The sequence below is a fragment of the Zalophus californianus genome, chromosome 9 (assembly GCF_009762305.2).
Source record: "Zalophus californianus isolate mZalCal1 chromosome 9, mZalCal1.pri.v2, whole genome shotgun sequence".
In the NCBI taxonomy this organism is placed as follows: domain Eukaryota; kingdom Metazoa; phylum Chordata; class Mammalia; order Carnivora; family Otariidae; genus Zalophus; species Zalophus californianus.
Window position 1 is genome coordinate 26,883,535 of NC_045603.1, and position 14,693 is coordinate 26,898,227.

Here is a 14,693-nt window from a genome sequence, read left to right on the forward strand (position 1 = left end):
CACCTTCAAAGACTGCAACAGTAGATCAAATCCTCCCAGTCACATCTTTTCAACCCACTCTTCTGTCTCCCTTTGCCATCTTTTTCATGTGATTAGATTGGGTCCATCTAGATAATCCAGGATAATCCCTTCATCTCAAAACCAGTACCCTTAAATCAAAGTCCCTTTTGCCATATAAAGTACATAACTTTGCGCAGTTAAGATGTGTACATGGGGGGGGGGGCATTATTATGCCAACCACAGATGAGCTTTTGTTTTGTTTATTTTCCATTTCAGCTGGAAGTAATTTGAGACTTCTGTTTCTCAGAATGCCAGGGGAGACAGATCTCCTCAGTTAAGACTTGTTAACAGCTTATTGGCGAGGCAAGGTTCTTACAGTTCTTTGGATGGTTTTAGATGCTTAGTGCCAAAAGGTGGGTGCAGAATGGCTTTAAGAGAGCAACTGTATTTATTAAGTTGATTCAAATACAGTAGATATTTCTTTTCTTGCTCACAAACAGTACTGGGTGGGCAAACAGGATGGACAGGTAGCTTCCACACATTACAAATGGGACTGCCAAGCTTTCAGCACCTCTTGCCATGCTACCTTTGAGAGCATACAGTATCACCTATGAAGTATTCTTGCCTGAAATATTTACCCTAAATCTAATCAAGTCTCTCAATCCAGCTACTTAGCTTACAAGAAATACAGGGGAAGGAAAAACATACTAACCACCACCACCAGAATAAAATCACCCAAATCTAGAATGTGTGAAATTGTACAAGTTAAATGATAGACGCACTTTAACAGTGTGTCCCCAAATAAATAAAACAAAGATTGTAAGTTTCATGAAAAAAGAACCATCTCCTGGTTACTGTGCTTTCTGCTGATGAATTGTCACAAGCTGGTATATGCAAGGACAGGATCATAAACACGGCAGAATCCTGCGGCACGGGTTTGTTATGATACAGCTGCTTATGGGCCCGCTACACAGAGACTCTGCTTTGGCCTTTTCTTGGTGTGTAATTCTGAGCCACGGATTAAACCACCTGAGTATTTTTCTCAGCAACCCAGAACAAAACAGTCATTATTTCATACCTTTATTTTGTTCCCCAGATCTCAAGTGAAAGACTCAATTGATTAAGTAACTGAAGAAACTGAAGATTTATCCTGTAAAATGTCTTTCAGTCAAAAATTTCCACTGCAAAAGAACACAGCAGCCTTGACCTGCTCATCACTGTTCAATGCTGTGACCCCTCTCACTGAAGTGATCATGACCAGCTGGGGAGGTAGAGGAACAGCAGGGGACTTCCTGGATACAAAGGGTAAATGACATTTCAGGAAGCATTTGGTTGCACATATATTCACATGGCTGTGTGTGCTGGGGCTATAACACGTATTTCAAGAAGGCTGATGCTATATAGGTGACTGATATTTGCTCCCATCAAAGTCACAGTGATCAACACAACTTGAGAAACTGAAATCAAGAGGCAGGGGGTCCATTAGAAATGATCCCAAGCAAGGCAATATTAATTTTTTGGTTAATGTTTAAATAAAAATACCTAGTTATCATAGGACTTTTAGATCCCCTGGGTCCTTAGACCCCACTCTGACGAAGAATAATGTAGTTCAAGTCCCTCATACTAAGATAAGGGTACCGAACACAGGTAGAAATACATGCCCCCTCTCCCTGTCCCTCACCCTATTTGCTCAGAACACTGTGTCTGGAATTCCTTTCTCTTCTACAGGCTATAGGAGGGATGGGCCCATGCCTAGAGGGCCAGGTTACCAGACTCGGGGGGAGCTGGTGGCTGATGTGGACAGGTTTGCCCAGGACCACAGAGAGAAATTCCGCAGCATTCCTTGCCCTGCCTTCCTGCGACTTGCGTGTCCCAGCTATCTGAGAGTTCAGCAGGGTTGCATCTGTAGGGGATGGGCTTGCGGACGGAATCGGTCACATGTTCAGTGTAACTCTTTAGCAATATTACAGTAATAGTAAAATTACTATTACAGTAATAGTCATTACAATAATACAGCAATAGTACAGTAAATCTGTGACCCGGCAGATTTCACATGTCTGGGATCTGAACTCTCCCACTGTCTTCCAACCTCAGAGAGAAAGAATAACTGTTAAAAGCCCAGACGGCGGAGTTTGGATTCCAACTGCCACCTACTAGCTGTGTGACTTTGAGCAAGTCACTTGACTTCTCTGTGTCTCAGTTTCTTTATTAGCACCACTGATCTTATTTCTCGTTCTGCCTCTTCACTTACCCTCCATACCTGGGAAAACACAAAAAAATAAAAACACATCAGGGGCACCTGGATGGCTCAGTCAGTAAAGCATCTGACTCTCGATTTTGGCTCCGGTCACGATCTCCAGATGGTGGGATCCAGCCCTGTATTGGGCTCTCTCTGCCCCTTCCCCATCCCACTCGTGTGTGTGCATGCGCACTCTCTCTCAATAAATAAGTAAATAAATAAAAACACTTCTGCTTCTAATATACCTTTACTCATGTCCCCAACAACATTCATTCAGCAAATATTGGTGGGGAGCCACCAAACACAGACAAGACACAGTTTCCTGCCTTCAAGAAAGGTATCATCTCCTTGGGAACAAAGAAAAATACATATGACCAGTTACAAATAATGTGCCAAGTGCAGAAACTGAGGAGTGTACAAAGTGCTGTAGGACCAGGAGGAGAGAGCAAGAGAGTGAGCAGGGGGAGACTTGGGGAGGCTTGGAGAGGGCGGTGAGGGGGCGATGCTCCAACTGAGGCCTCAGAGATGTGGTAAGAGACTGTTTCTGGCCTTGAGCAAAACTTTACTGGTTCCCCTTAATCAATTACCCAACGCCTGGGAGATGCGACTGGACTGGAAAAACAAAAACAGCCGATTCCCAAGGTGCGGAAACTGTGCACTCCACTGTGAAGGCTGCTTGAAAACAGCAGCCGCCTCCTCCTGGATGTTTCCCCACACAGCTCCACCCTGGCCGCCTGTCTACACATTCTACACGTTCCACACACGTTTGGCTGCATGTGTGCTTTTGTCTTGGTTTTTAATGTCGTTCTGGGTACAGAGTCATACGTTATAGTATCCTCTGTGCAATGAAAATATGTTTAATAGAATTCCAGATATGTAGATGAGTGCTGAGGGGCGAGTGGCCCAGACGCCAGGCTGCAGGGGACCAAGAGCATGATGTCTTTCCGCGACCTCCGCAATTTTACAGAGATGATGAGAGCCTTGGGATACCCTCGCCATATCTCTATGGAAAACTTCCGCACACCAAATTTTGGACTTCTGTCTGAAGTGCTGCTTTGGCTTGTGAAACGGTATGAACCTCAGACCGACATCCCTTCCGATGCTGAGACTGAACAAGACCGAGTTTTCTTCATTAAGGCAATTGCCCAGTTCCTGGCCACCAAGGCACATATAAAACTCAATATAAGAAGCTTTATCAGGCAGATGGGTATGCAGTGAAAGAGCTTTTGAAGATCACCTCTGTCCTTTATAACGCCATGAAGACCAAAGGGATGGAGGGCTGTAAGATAGGAGAGGAGAACATCAGCAAATTCAAGTTTGATCTTGGCTCAAAGATTGCAGATTTGAAAGCAGCCAGGCAGCTTGCTTCTGAAATCCTCTCCAAAGGAGCATCTCTGTATGACCTGCTGGGCAAGGAGGTAGAGTTGAGGGAACTGAGAACAGAAGCAATTGCCAGAACTCTGGAAATAAATGAGACTGAAAAAGTGATGAGAATTGCAATAGAAGATATTTTGGCGCAGGTGCAGAAGACTAAAGATCTGCTCAATAATGTGGCCTCTGGTGAAGCTAATTTAGAAGCCAAAATCGAGAAGAGGAAATTAGAACTGGAACGAAATCGGAAGCGGCTCCAGACTCTGCAGAGTGTCAGGCCAGCCTTTATGGATGAATATGAGAAGATTGAGGAGGAGTTGCAAAAAGCAGTATGACATTTATCTAGAGAAATTTCGAAATCTGGCTTATCTGGAACAGCAGCTCGAGGACCATCATAGGATGGAGCAAGAGAGATTTGAGGAAGTTGAAAACACTCTGCACCTGATGCAGAACAAGCTGAAGGAGGAAGAGAAGCACCTGCTCCGGAGTGGAAGTAATGATGACTCAGATATTGACAGGCAGGAAGATGACGAATCTGACAGTGAATTGGAGGAGAGGCGGCTGTCCAAGCCGCAGACGGCCATGGAGGTGCTCATGCAAGGAAAACCCAGCAAACGCATCGTGGGCACAATGAAGGCGGAGACTCTGACGACGACGAGGACTCTGAGGACAGTGAGACTGACCCGGAGGGTGATGAAGAAGACTATGATTTGGAAGATGAGAGTGTTGCTCTCTCGCCAGCTAAGCCCAGTCGAGGGGTCCGGAAGCCTGAGCCCCTGGATGAGAGCGACAATGACTTCTGACCCTCTTGCCCAAGGGACCAGACTGATTAAATCCCTCAGATCTATATAGGTAAACAGGAAGTTGGAAGGTTAGTAAGGAAACCTATTTTGTTCACTAAACTAGTTGGACTTGTTAATGAAGCAACACCTAGTTGTTCTTTAGCCTCCTCTGTGTTATTCCACAGAGCTTCAATAAGAACTGAAGCAAGCCCCCCACCACCCCGCGCAAAAAATTCCAGATATGTAAACACACCAAGCACACATAAAATACAATTTTAGCAGCCGAGCGACCCGTGGCAGTGGTGTGAAAATTCTTCTGACAGAATTATTCCAGGTACCCTCCAGATGGAACTCATGTGTAAGCTAGGGCTCTCACTGTCCTTCAAGTTGTACGGAAAATTGGCTCAACCCTCCACCAACTCTATCGCCTCTGGAAACCAAAAGCCCTTCTCAACATTTTGGTGAGATTATGTTCTCAGGGCCTCCCTTTCTTCCTGGGCTCCCAGTTGCATGAATGTGATGTCCACGCTGCCCTACACTGACTGAGATGTGAATGTCTGCATCTCCAGGTTCACCTACTGAAATCCACTCCGTGCTGCACATGTACCAGCACAGCCAACACCACACAGAAGTCGGGGGACCACATGGAACAGTGCCATCAGGCTCCTCCCCCCAATCTTGTGCACCTAGCTGGTACCCTGTCCCTCCTCCACCCTCCCTTCTCTTTTGTTCTAGCACATAGACCTCTTACTCTGAACAATCAGTAAATGACCTGACTTCATGCAGAGTAGTTCTGCCACCATCCAGGCCTTTGGGGCCTCATATTCTTCCTCAAGCATTTGTCAAGGTGTTTTCCCCAAGATTATTTCCTCATAAAGCAAATTCTGATGCCAGCTATTCAGATAATAGCATTTCCATTTTCCCCAGCACCTAACATTTATATGTAAGAAGAGGGCTGATCCCAGCAGAAGCAGCAAGAGTACCAAGCAGATCCAGCAGTGGCCAGTGCAAATGGCAGAAGTGGTACCAGGGCATGTCACGTGACCTCGGGCCTAAGCTGCTTGTGAGCATGTGAGACATGCCAAAGGCGAAAGAGACTTGCAAAGGACCAGAGCTCTATTAGAGCAGAAGGAGTAAGAACCAGCAAAATGAAAATTATTAACATCAAAGAGACCCATTAACCCTAAGACCTCGGGAAGCAGGGGCTGCAAGTAAAAAAACTCCTTAGAAAAATTATACCCTTGACAAGAAAAGGTCAAGCCCCAGAAATCCTTTCACTGATCTACAAGTAAATACTTAATACTTAGGAAGTATAGTAAGTATTATTCAGATGACTTATATGGTAGTTCATAAAGAATGACTTTGACAAAAAGAACAGACTTCTATCTACATGCAAAAGAATACGAGTAACAAAACTATTAGCTATGGCAGACAAGAAAATCCCTATAGCCTAGTTTTCTCTCAACTTTTCCTTAAGATATAATTCTCTGAGATGAAGGGGGCTAAATCGGAGAGGGAGATGAACCATGAGAGATGATGGACTCTGAAAAACAAACTGAGGGTTCTAGAGGGGAGGGGTGTGGGGGGATGGGTTAGCTTGGTGATGGGTATTAAGGAGGGCACGTTCTGCATGGAGCACTGGGTGTTATGCACAAACAATGAATCATGGAACACTACATCACAAACTAATGATGTAATGTATGGTGATTAATATAACAATAAAAAATTTAAAGAAAAAAGATAATTCTCTGAGAAAGAACCCAAAAGTCCTTGAAAACAAGCTTACCCAAGCTTTTTATCAAGTAGAGACACACATAGCTATTATTACGCCCATTAGATAAATAGATAAAATTTGGTGATTCCAACTTACCCCCTTCTAGAAGATTCTCAAAGTACTAACCTACTCCGAGACATGACAAAGGATTTCACTTTTGACGCCCTGGCCTATCCCAGTCTAACAGTCAAGTTGATAACAATGCATTTGCCCTAGCTATTTTCTGGAAGGCTGTTCAATTATCACATTAAAATTAAGATTTAAGCATAGTTTTTAGTTACATAAACACAACTGGGAAAGGGCCTTTCTAGCAGTTGATTCACTAAACTAGAAATTTATGAGTTGTTTGCTACATGAAAAGAAAAATAGAGGGAATGGAAAGGAAGGAGAAAGTTGACAAGTAAAGACACGCAAAGAAAGATAAGAAGAAACAAGAGTGTCTTAGATCAAGAGTGAATGGAGCCGGTGGGTCTCAGTTGCTCTTTGCTCAGACCAGAAAGAGTTCCAGCTCTGCAGATGAAGGGTGTGAAGTTCAAATACTACTGGAAAAGAGGACATGCAGGTAACTATGAAATATTACTGTCTTTCTGAGAAATTGGGAAATTGGACCCCTGTGGATGGGGCCCCTGACAGAATCTGACTACTGGAAATGACAAAGAACCCAAAGTACAATATGTCTTTAACCTGTTTAAAAATGTTGAACAGGCTTTTACATAGTACACAGGCACAGAGTTCAAATGAGCAGGGGACAGAGGATGGGCAAAGAAGTATGGAGTGAGACTGTACAGATTAGTCCTTGGGAGCAAAGTTCTTCGATCCTGCATCAGAAACAAAAGTCATCCGTGTGTTCCTTCACTCAGTATTAGCCTCCTCTTTGTTCCAGGTACTGTTCTAGCTACTGGGGAGACAGCACACAACACAGACAAGGAATCTGCTCTTCTGGAGTTTACAGACTATGGGCAAAAAAAATAAACAAATGCACAAGCACATGCATGCTTTTCTATAAATTCAAAGAAAACAGACTGTGGGCAGGAGTATAACCCAGGCTTATGTGGGCACTTTGGCTAGGGGAGTTAGGGAAAAGCTCTCTCAGCTCTTACTGAGCTGACCTGAAGTAATGAGAGGACACCAGCCTTATAAAGTGATTTGTGTACCAGCAAGAGAGAAGAGAACTGCGAAGACCTTGAGGTTCGACACCCACTTGGTATATCTGAAGAACAAAATGGGGACCAGTGTGACTGCATTAGTGAGCCATGGGAAAGGGGTAGGAGATAAGGGACAGATCCAGCAGGAGCTACATCATGAAGGACTATGTATTTTCTTCTAAGTGCAATGGGAAGCCAATGGAGGATTTTAAGTAGGGGAGTGACATTTATGTTTTAAAAGACTGCTCTGGCTGCATTTGGCAGACTGCAGGGGTGAGTACGGAAGCAGAAAGACAGGTCAGGCAGGGCAACATGGGAGTCCAGTGGGAGATGTCAGAGCTTTGGACTAGAGTGGTGTCAGAAAAGATGAGAGAACTAGACGGATGTGGATAACTGGGGAGGTCTTTCAGTAGAGGATACTGATAGACTGGCTGTGGGAGATGAGGGGAAAAGAGCAACCGAGTCTGATGCTTCGGTTTGGGGCGCAAGCGGTGGGGTGTATATAATGCAGTTACTTACTGAGAGGCGGATAACGAGGAGGGGCTGGCCTGGTGGAGGAAGCAGGAGTGAGATGAAGAGTTCTGATTTGGGGGCGTTAACTTCGAGCTGCCTCTCAGACATTCAAGTCTGGAAGTCAGGGTTAAAAATGTCAGTTAGCAAACAGAAGACATATAAAGCAATAGGACCCACAGAGATTACCCAGAAAAAGAGTATAGAAAAGTCCAAGGATCAGGCGTTAGAGGCTTTCTAATAGCCAGAGGTCAGGAGGAGAAGGAACATCAGTGAGGTGTGTAAAAAAACAAGAAAATACGCATTGACATCAGCCAAGAAAAGAACATATTCCATTAAAAAAAGTGACCGATTATATCAAATGTTGTTAAAAGTAACATGAGAAAAAAGAATTGACTGTCATAAACCATTGCATGCGGCAAGACGGGGGTGAGCAGTGCCCTTGACAGAGGCACTATCAGTGGACCGGTGGGGATGAAAGCCTAATGAAGTGGGCTGAACAGAGTGGAGGTGAGGAACAGAACTGGGGACGCAGAGAGTTCTTCCGAGAAGCTCTGTAATGAAGGAGAGCAGCAGAATGAAGTAGGGAGGCTAGGGGTCAAGGAAGGATTTTTGTTGTTGCTGTTGTGGTTAACTTCATTTTCAAAGATACAAAAAGAAGAGGAAATAGCATAATGAATCCCTGGAGTCAAACAATTCTCAACTCCTCACCCCGCATCTTCCACCTATCCCCCACTCATTCCCAACTCCCCACCAACAGGGTTATTTTGAAGCAAATCCCAGACATTATTTCAAGGAAAGGTTGCTTTTGTTTTAATGAGAAATAACTGTTTGTTATGAAAAAGAAAAAACAGAAAACCCCATTAAACAATGCTTTCATGGAGAAAATTCCAGCTCACCCGCTTTAACAGACTGACTTCAATAAAAGGGATGAACTTTATTTTTTCTTTAAAGCAGTAATTCTCAAAGTGTGACCCACAGCCAACTGTGGGGCCATGAGGGGCTTACCGGTGAGCAGCAAACTGATGACAAAATCTAAACTCTCCCATCTGTTCTCATGGCGGAAAAGGAAGTCTAAGATCTTTTGTTTGCTTTTTCTGGTTTTGGTTTTGGTTTTGTGCATGAATAAGTAGTATAACATATTAAGTATTTAGGATTACCAAAATCAGTACATTCCTAGAGTTTGCAGATGACTCTCATTCAAAATTATGCTAAGAAGTCTGACAGCCACACAATGCCTAGTACTGTTGCAGAACATATACGTATGATTGGAATGTCTATAAATTGAAGGAATTTCACCCTAATCACCCACGCATGTCTTAAGTTGCTTATGGGTTGCAATTCTTCCGTTCTTGTTTTTTTTTTTTGACTGTAAATTACTTAGCTTCATCAGCAACAATTCAGTGTATCGCGGGTTGTTTGGGTAAACCCTCAGGATATAGTGATGCATATTTGTATCGTTGATATTAACTTGCCACTTGTTCTTTCATTGGTTATCTGTGGTACTGGGTACAAAGATTTGAGACACAAAACTTAAAACCTAGAAAATTCTATATACTGTTAACTTCTGTGGATTGAGGGGGACTTTATAATTTTATTTCAGTTGTAGGAAACCTCAATCCTGTTGAGACAGTATAGCAGTTAAGATCACAAACTGGATCTCCAGACTCTAGGTTCAAATCAAGGCTTTGCTACTAAGTAGCTGTGTGACCTGGAAGTTCAGTCCCATAACTTTTCTGTTCCTTAATTTCATCGTCTGTAAAATGGGGATAATAGTAGTACAACAAGTATAGTACTCAAACTGTGCAACTCGTAATAACAGTGACAACCTGTATCTTTAAATGAGTGAACATCCATAACTGGAACTGTACCTGGCACAAACCAAGGTCTGTATTTTAACACAGAAAATGTTACTACTATACCTGCTACAATAATTGCTACCAGTATTACAGTTTATGACACCAGGGTTCTGAGAGGACACTGAAAATCAGTAAACCATAACTTGCAATCTATACAAACGATAAATATAATAGCATAAATGGTGGCAAGATTTATTACCAAACCCATTGTACCCACAATATAACCAAATTATTCACTAAGAGTCCTCATCTGAATTCCAGATCTTGCAACTCTTTGGTGCAGAACACAGAGAAAAGATATGGGTCCTTTCAAAAAATCTGGGCCAGCCTTAGAGCACATTATAAAACAGGTGGAGGAAGCCCTGCAGGCCTCCCCTACTTCCCAACTACATGCTCTCCAAGCCCCCAAGTACACTTATTTTGTCGTAAGTCCTTTACTATAATACTCACCAGGCCAATTCTTCAAAACCGAGTTCTTTCTCTAGGACCTTCTAACCTCAGCTATGTGTAAGTAGGGGGAAAAAAATGCTTTTAAAAAAAATGCAATTACTTATATATAGCTATTAACTTTTTTTTTTAAAGATTTTATTTATTTGACAGAGAGAGACATAGCGAGAGAGGGAACACTAGCAGGAGGAGTGCAAGAGGGAGAAGCAGGCTTCCCGCCGAGCAGGGAGCCCGATGCGGGGCTCGATCCCAGGATCCTGGGACCATGACCTGAGCCGAAGGCAGACGCTTAATGACTGAGCCACCCAGGCACCCCTACAGCTATTAACTTCTTAAGAGTATCAGAAGTATTTCTATTCTTAAAAGAAAGCTCTTATCAAAAGTTCTAATTCCTGGAAATTTAGGCAAAGTAAGAAAGCTAAGAAAAAAAATTCAAGCCATCTAGAACACCATAGAGCTTATTTTGGAAGCTGGCCCTGAGATTAAAAAAAAAAAAATTCACCAGCACTATTTTCAGTTTGTTCTATTTTGAAACAATGTTGTTTCGTCGAGGGGGCACTGGGGTGGCTCAGTCCCTTAAGCGTTTGCCTTAGGCTCAGAGTCCTGGAATCAAGCCCCACATCGGGCTCCCTGCTCAGCAGGGAGTCTGCTTCTCTCTCTGCCCCTCACCCCACTCATGCTCTCTCTCTCTCTCTCTCTCTCTCTCTCTCTCGCTCTGTGTCTCTCTCAAATAAATAAATCATAAAATCTTAAAAAAAAATGTACTTTAGCCTAACTTTTTTCTACAACAGCTCCTGTGGGTAGCAGAGACCCCAAGGTTTGAGTGAAGGGAGGGAAGAAAAGGGGAGAGGGAGGGATTAATTTTACACAACCAGAAAGAGAGAGAGAGAGCGTGTGTGTATAACATTTTACTTCTTGGTAATCACTGTTAATTAATCACAATAATCACTGTTAATTGATTTCTTTTTCTTGGTGAGGAGGTATCAAATATGATTATTATTCATAATGAATTCATACCTAGTCAAATTTGAGACCTAGAGAGACCATTCCTACCGAGCATGCTTAAACCTGAAGAACCATGTTGGTTTTTCAAATTTACCATAATCTTTGATCTTTCTAGCACAAACGTCCCTTGCCCAAAGAAAAGTTAGTGGATTAAGCCACAGATTTCATTTCCTGATTCACCACAGAAAGGATTTTAGGGGACTTTCATTAAGAACACAAAATTATCAATATTCAAAAACCACAGAGTCTAAGCCAGGAAAATATAAATAAAATAGAAATTCAAGACCAATGAAAATATAAACACTTATGCAGACCATGGTTGTAACAGCTAAGCTTCAGGTTTACCTCTGAGTTTCTTGGGGGCCAAAGAGAAGAAAGAGACAGCATTCATTATGTTATCAGAAAGGATAATATATACTATTTCTACCCAGAGAAGCAAAGTTCTTCCTGCAGCTGGGCTCCACAAGAAATTTTTCAAGTGGACTTTGTGGCCTTAAGTAACAGAGCAGACAACATCCTTAACTCCAGGACGTCAGGCCAGGGCCCACATTGTTTAGGAGTCCCTGCAAAATTCCATTAGGTGACAAGGTCTCTGGGGGGAGGGGCAGGGACTGGTATTCAATTTACAAAAGCAACATGCACAGGATTTTCTAAAACCACACCTGCTACCTAGATCATGAATTCAAATGAACTTCAAAGAGTTCAGGCTACTTTTACATGTGAGATATCCAATTAAAGGCCTCTAAACAGAGAATTAATGAAAGAAGAAAAAAAACACAAAGAATTTGAACTGTTTGGTTTTTCTTTCTAAAATGCTATCCTCTACAACATCTCTTCCACAATTGCCCTCCCTCCAGATGATGAAGCTGCACAATTTTTAACAATTTTATTAATGTATATTTGACCTAAGATAAACTACACATATTTTAAGTATGGAATTTGATACAATTTGATATATGTATACATCCGTGAAACAATCACCACAACCCAGATAATACATATATCCATCATTGCCTTTGTCTGCCCTTTTGTCATTGCTTCCTCCCACCATGCCCAAACCCCTCATCCCAAGTAACCACTCATCTGCTTTCAATTTTTAAACCTATACAATTTTAAAAGGACTTTTATTAACCAAAAACTAAAATTTGGATTTAACACTATTGTTTTGCATGTGTTCCTCAGTCACTCCCTGGATCTTTTAAACCAACCTATCACCTTATGTTCTATCTCTAAAATTATAAACTACTGGAAGCCAAATACCATGACTTCTGGTTCATTCACATTCTCATAAAGGTGGCTGTATCAGGGTGGCGTGCACAGCTCCCTCAAGAAAGATGGAGTGACCACCCTGGAGGCTTCAGCTTCCCAGGTAATTTTCTGGAGATGAAGTAACCACACTCTGAAAAAAAATGACTGGACTAGATACTTCTTAACCTCTGCATGGGGAAAAACATGAACTCAGACTCTCAGACAAAAACTTTGGCCACTCTGAGAAATAAGGAGATTCTGTCAGTCAACATGGGAAGTGGGAAAATAGAAAGACTGGGGGTGAAGGGCTGTGGGGGGAGGTACCCACCACCACAGTCTCCGGCCTTGAAAAACTTGGCTACTGAAGACAAGATATACAAATAACCCACAGGAGGAAGAAGAAATAAGAGCTAAGAGCTGTGAAACAAAGCCCCAGGGACTCCAAGGGACAGAGCTGCTTCTCAGTACAGCCAAGGCTTCATTATCAGAAGGACAATGACAGCAACAAGGACTAACATCCCTGCAATGCTGTCACATACCCAGTCTCCTGCAATGCTCCACGACGCTGGGAATAAACAGGGTTACTGACCTCCTCCGGAGGGTTAGAAAATTGAGGTTTAGGTAGGTCAAATGACCACTTAGGACAGCAGAACTGAGACTGGAAAGTGTTGTCTTCTGATGCCAGCACCACTGCTATTTCTCCTTCCCCAGATAGCATCCTCAAGAGATGATGGAACATGACAACAACCTCAGGACCTCAGAGCCTCCCCCTACAACCAAGAACATCATTCCAACAAGGGCTCAGTAACACATTTGGCTAAGAGGTGTTCTGAGATCGATCCTTGGACCTGGGGGACTACATACATGGTGACCAGGTGCCATGGCAGAGATGAACTGCCTCAAGAGTATATACATATTCTAATGGTCCTAAGATGAACAACATTTCAAATGTACCAGAGAGGCTCAACACTTCATGAAACTCCAAATTATCCTTTAAGGAAAAAGGAGGACAATTGATGATACTACTATTAATTATACTCAAATCAGGTATTGAAGAAGTTTGTTTTCTTACATATCAGCCTTCCTTGAGGTGAAACGTATCTATCATCACCATCATCATTGTAAGGGTCTGATAATGCCTGGCATACATTCAGCCTCAAAAGATATCTGTGGGATGAATGAATGAGCTCAACAGGTCACAACACAGAATTCTTTAATTCTACTGTTAAACGCTTTGACAGGAAACTTATTTGTCTCTAAATCATGGTAGAATAACCATGGTCAACAATGAGGCAATCCTTCCCAGTTCAGATAGTTTTAAAGAACTTGGTATAAACATGTATTTCTTTCCATTAAGGTCTTCCGAGAATGGATCTAATTTGTTTCATTTTCTTGGAGGAAATCTATCCCGGGGCTTCACAGAATGCTATAATATTTTAAAGGGAAAAACAAAACAAAACTCAGTATGCTAAGAGGTAAGTACAAGGCTCTCTACGCAGACATACTGTAACACATGGACAGATGAGCACCACTCCTTTCAAAGCAACACTGTTGGGAAGCTACAAATATATTCCAGGGCTACTGGTTTTGAGGAAAAAACTTGCAGAATGCCTCTTTTCGAACTGCCTTTATCTATCTCTATGATCAGTTTATGTGACATACAAGAATACTTGTCATATTACTTTATGGTCCTGACCCATTTCTTTTTTTTTTTTTTTTTTAGATTTTATTTATTTGACACAGAGAGAGAGCACAAGCAGCGGGAGAAGGAGAGGGAGAAGCAGGCTTCCCACGGAGCAGGGAGGCTGATGCGGGGCTCAGTCCTGGGACTCCAGGATCATGACCAGAGCCAAAGGCAGACGCTTAACAAACTGAGCCACCCAGGTGCCCCGTTCTTGACCCATTTCTAACCAAAAATTACTCTAGCCAGTTTGAATACCACCCATGTGGCAGACTTTGTCATGAAGAGTTCTTGGCAAGTCTCCCAAATCAAAATCACCTTCTGAGAATGAATACCATCAATATAAAAGTCTTCAGCAAAATGTGCCAAGGGCTCTAAAGGCAAATTCCAAAAAGAGACTTCAAAGATAACTTGAACAAGAGCACATCACTGGAAGGTCTGTGTAGCCTCTCAAGGTGAACTCATAACAGTTCTGTACACGCTGTAATCTAAAGAGCCAAGACAGTCTTGTACATGACAATTTCATTAGGTCTTAGTCATCTTTACATTATTCCCTTGGAATAGTGCCCTGAACATAGTAGGGCATGTAGCAAATTATTTTCAAAATAGATTTCCCCTGGAAATAATCAAAC

General features: G+C 42.5%; 2 protein-coding genes across 4 annotated transcripts in view; one reads left to right on the plus strand and one right to left on the minus strand.

Moving 5' to 3' along the window:
* Positions 1 to 14,693, minus strand: part of CRADD (CASP2 and RIPK1 domain containing adaptor with death domain) — a 176,622-nt gene that overhangs the window by 56,717 nt on the left and 105,212 nt on the right. The gene's annotated exons all lie outside the window — the stretch shown is intronic.
* On the plus strand, positions 2,586 to 4,413 carry LOC113922879 (clusterin-associated protein 1-like). Its single transcript, XM_035721873.1, is given in 4 exon segments — positions 2,586 to 3,419; positions 3,422 to 3,933; positions 3,935 to 4,241; positions 4,244 to 4,413. Coding segments are annotated over 4 exon segments (1,236 nt in total). The 5' UTR covers positions 2,586 to 3,172.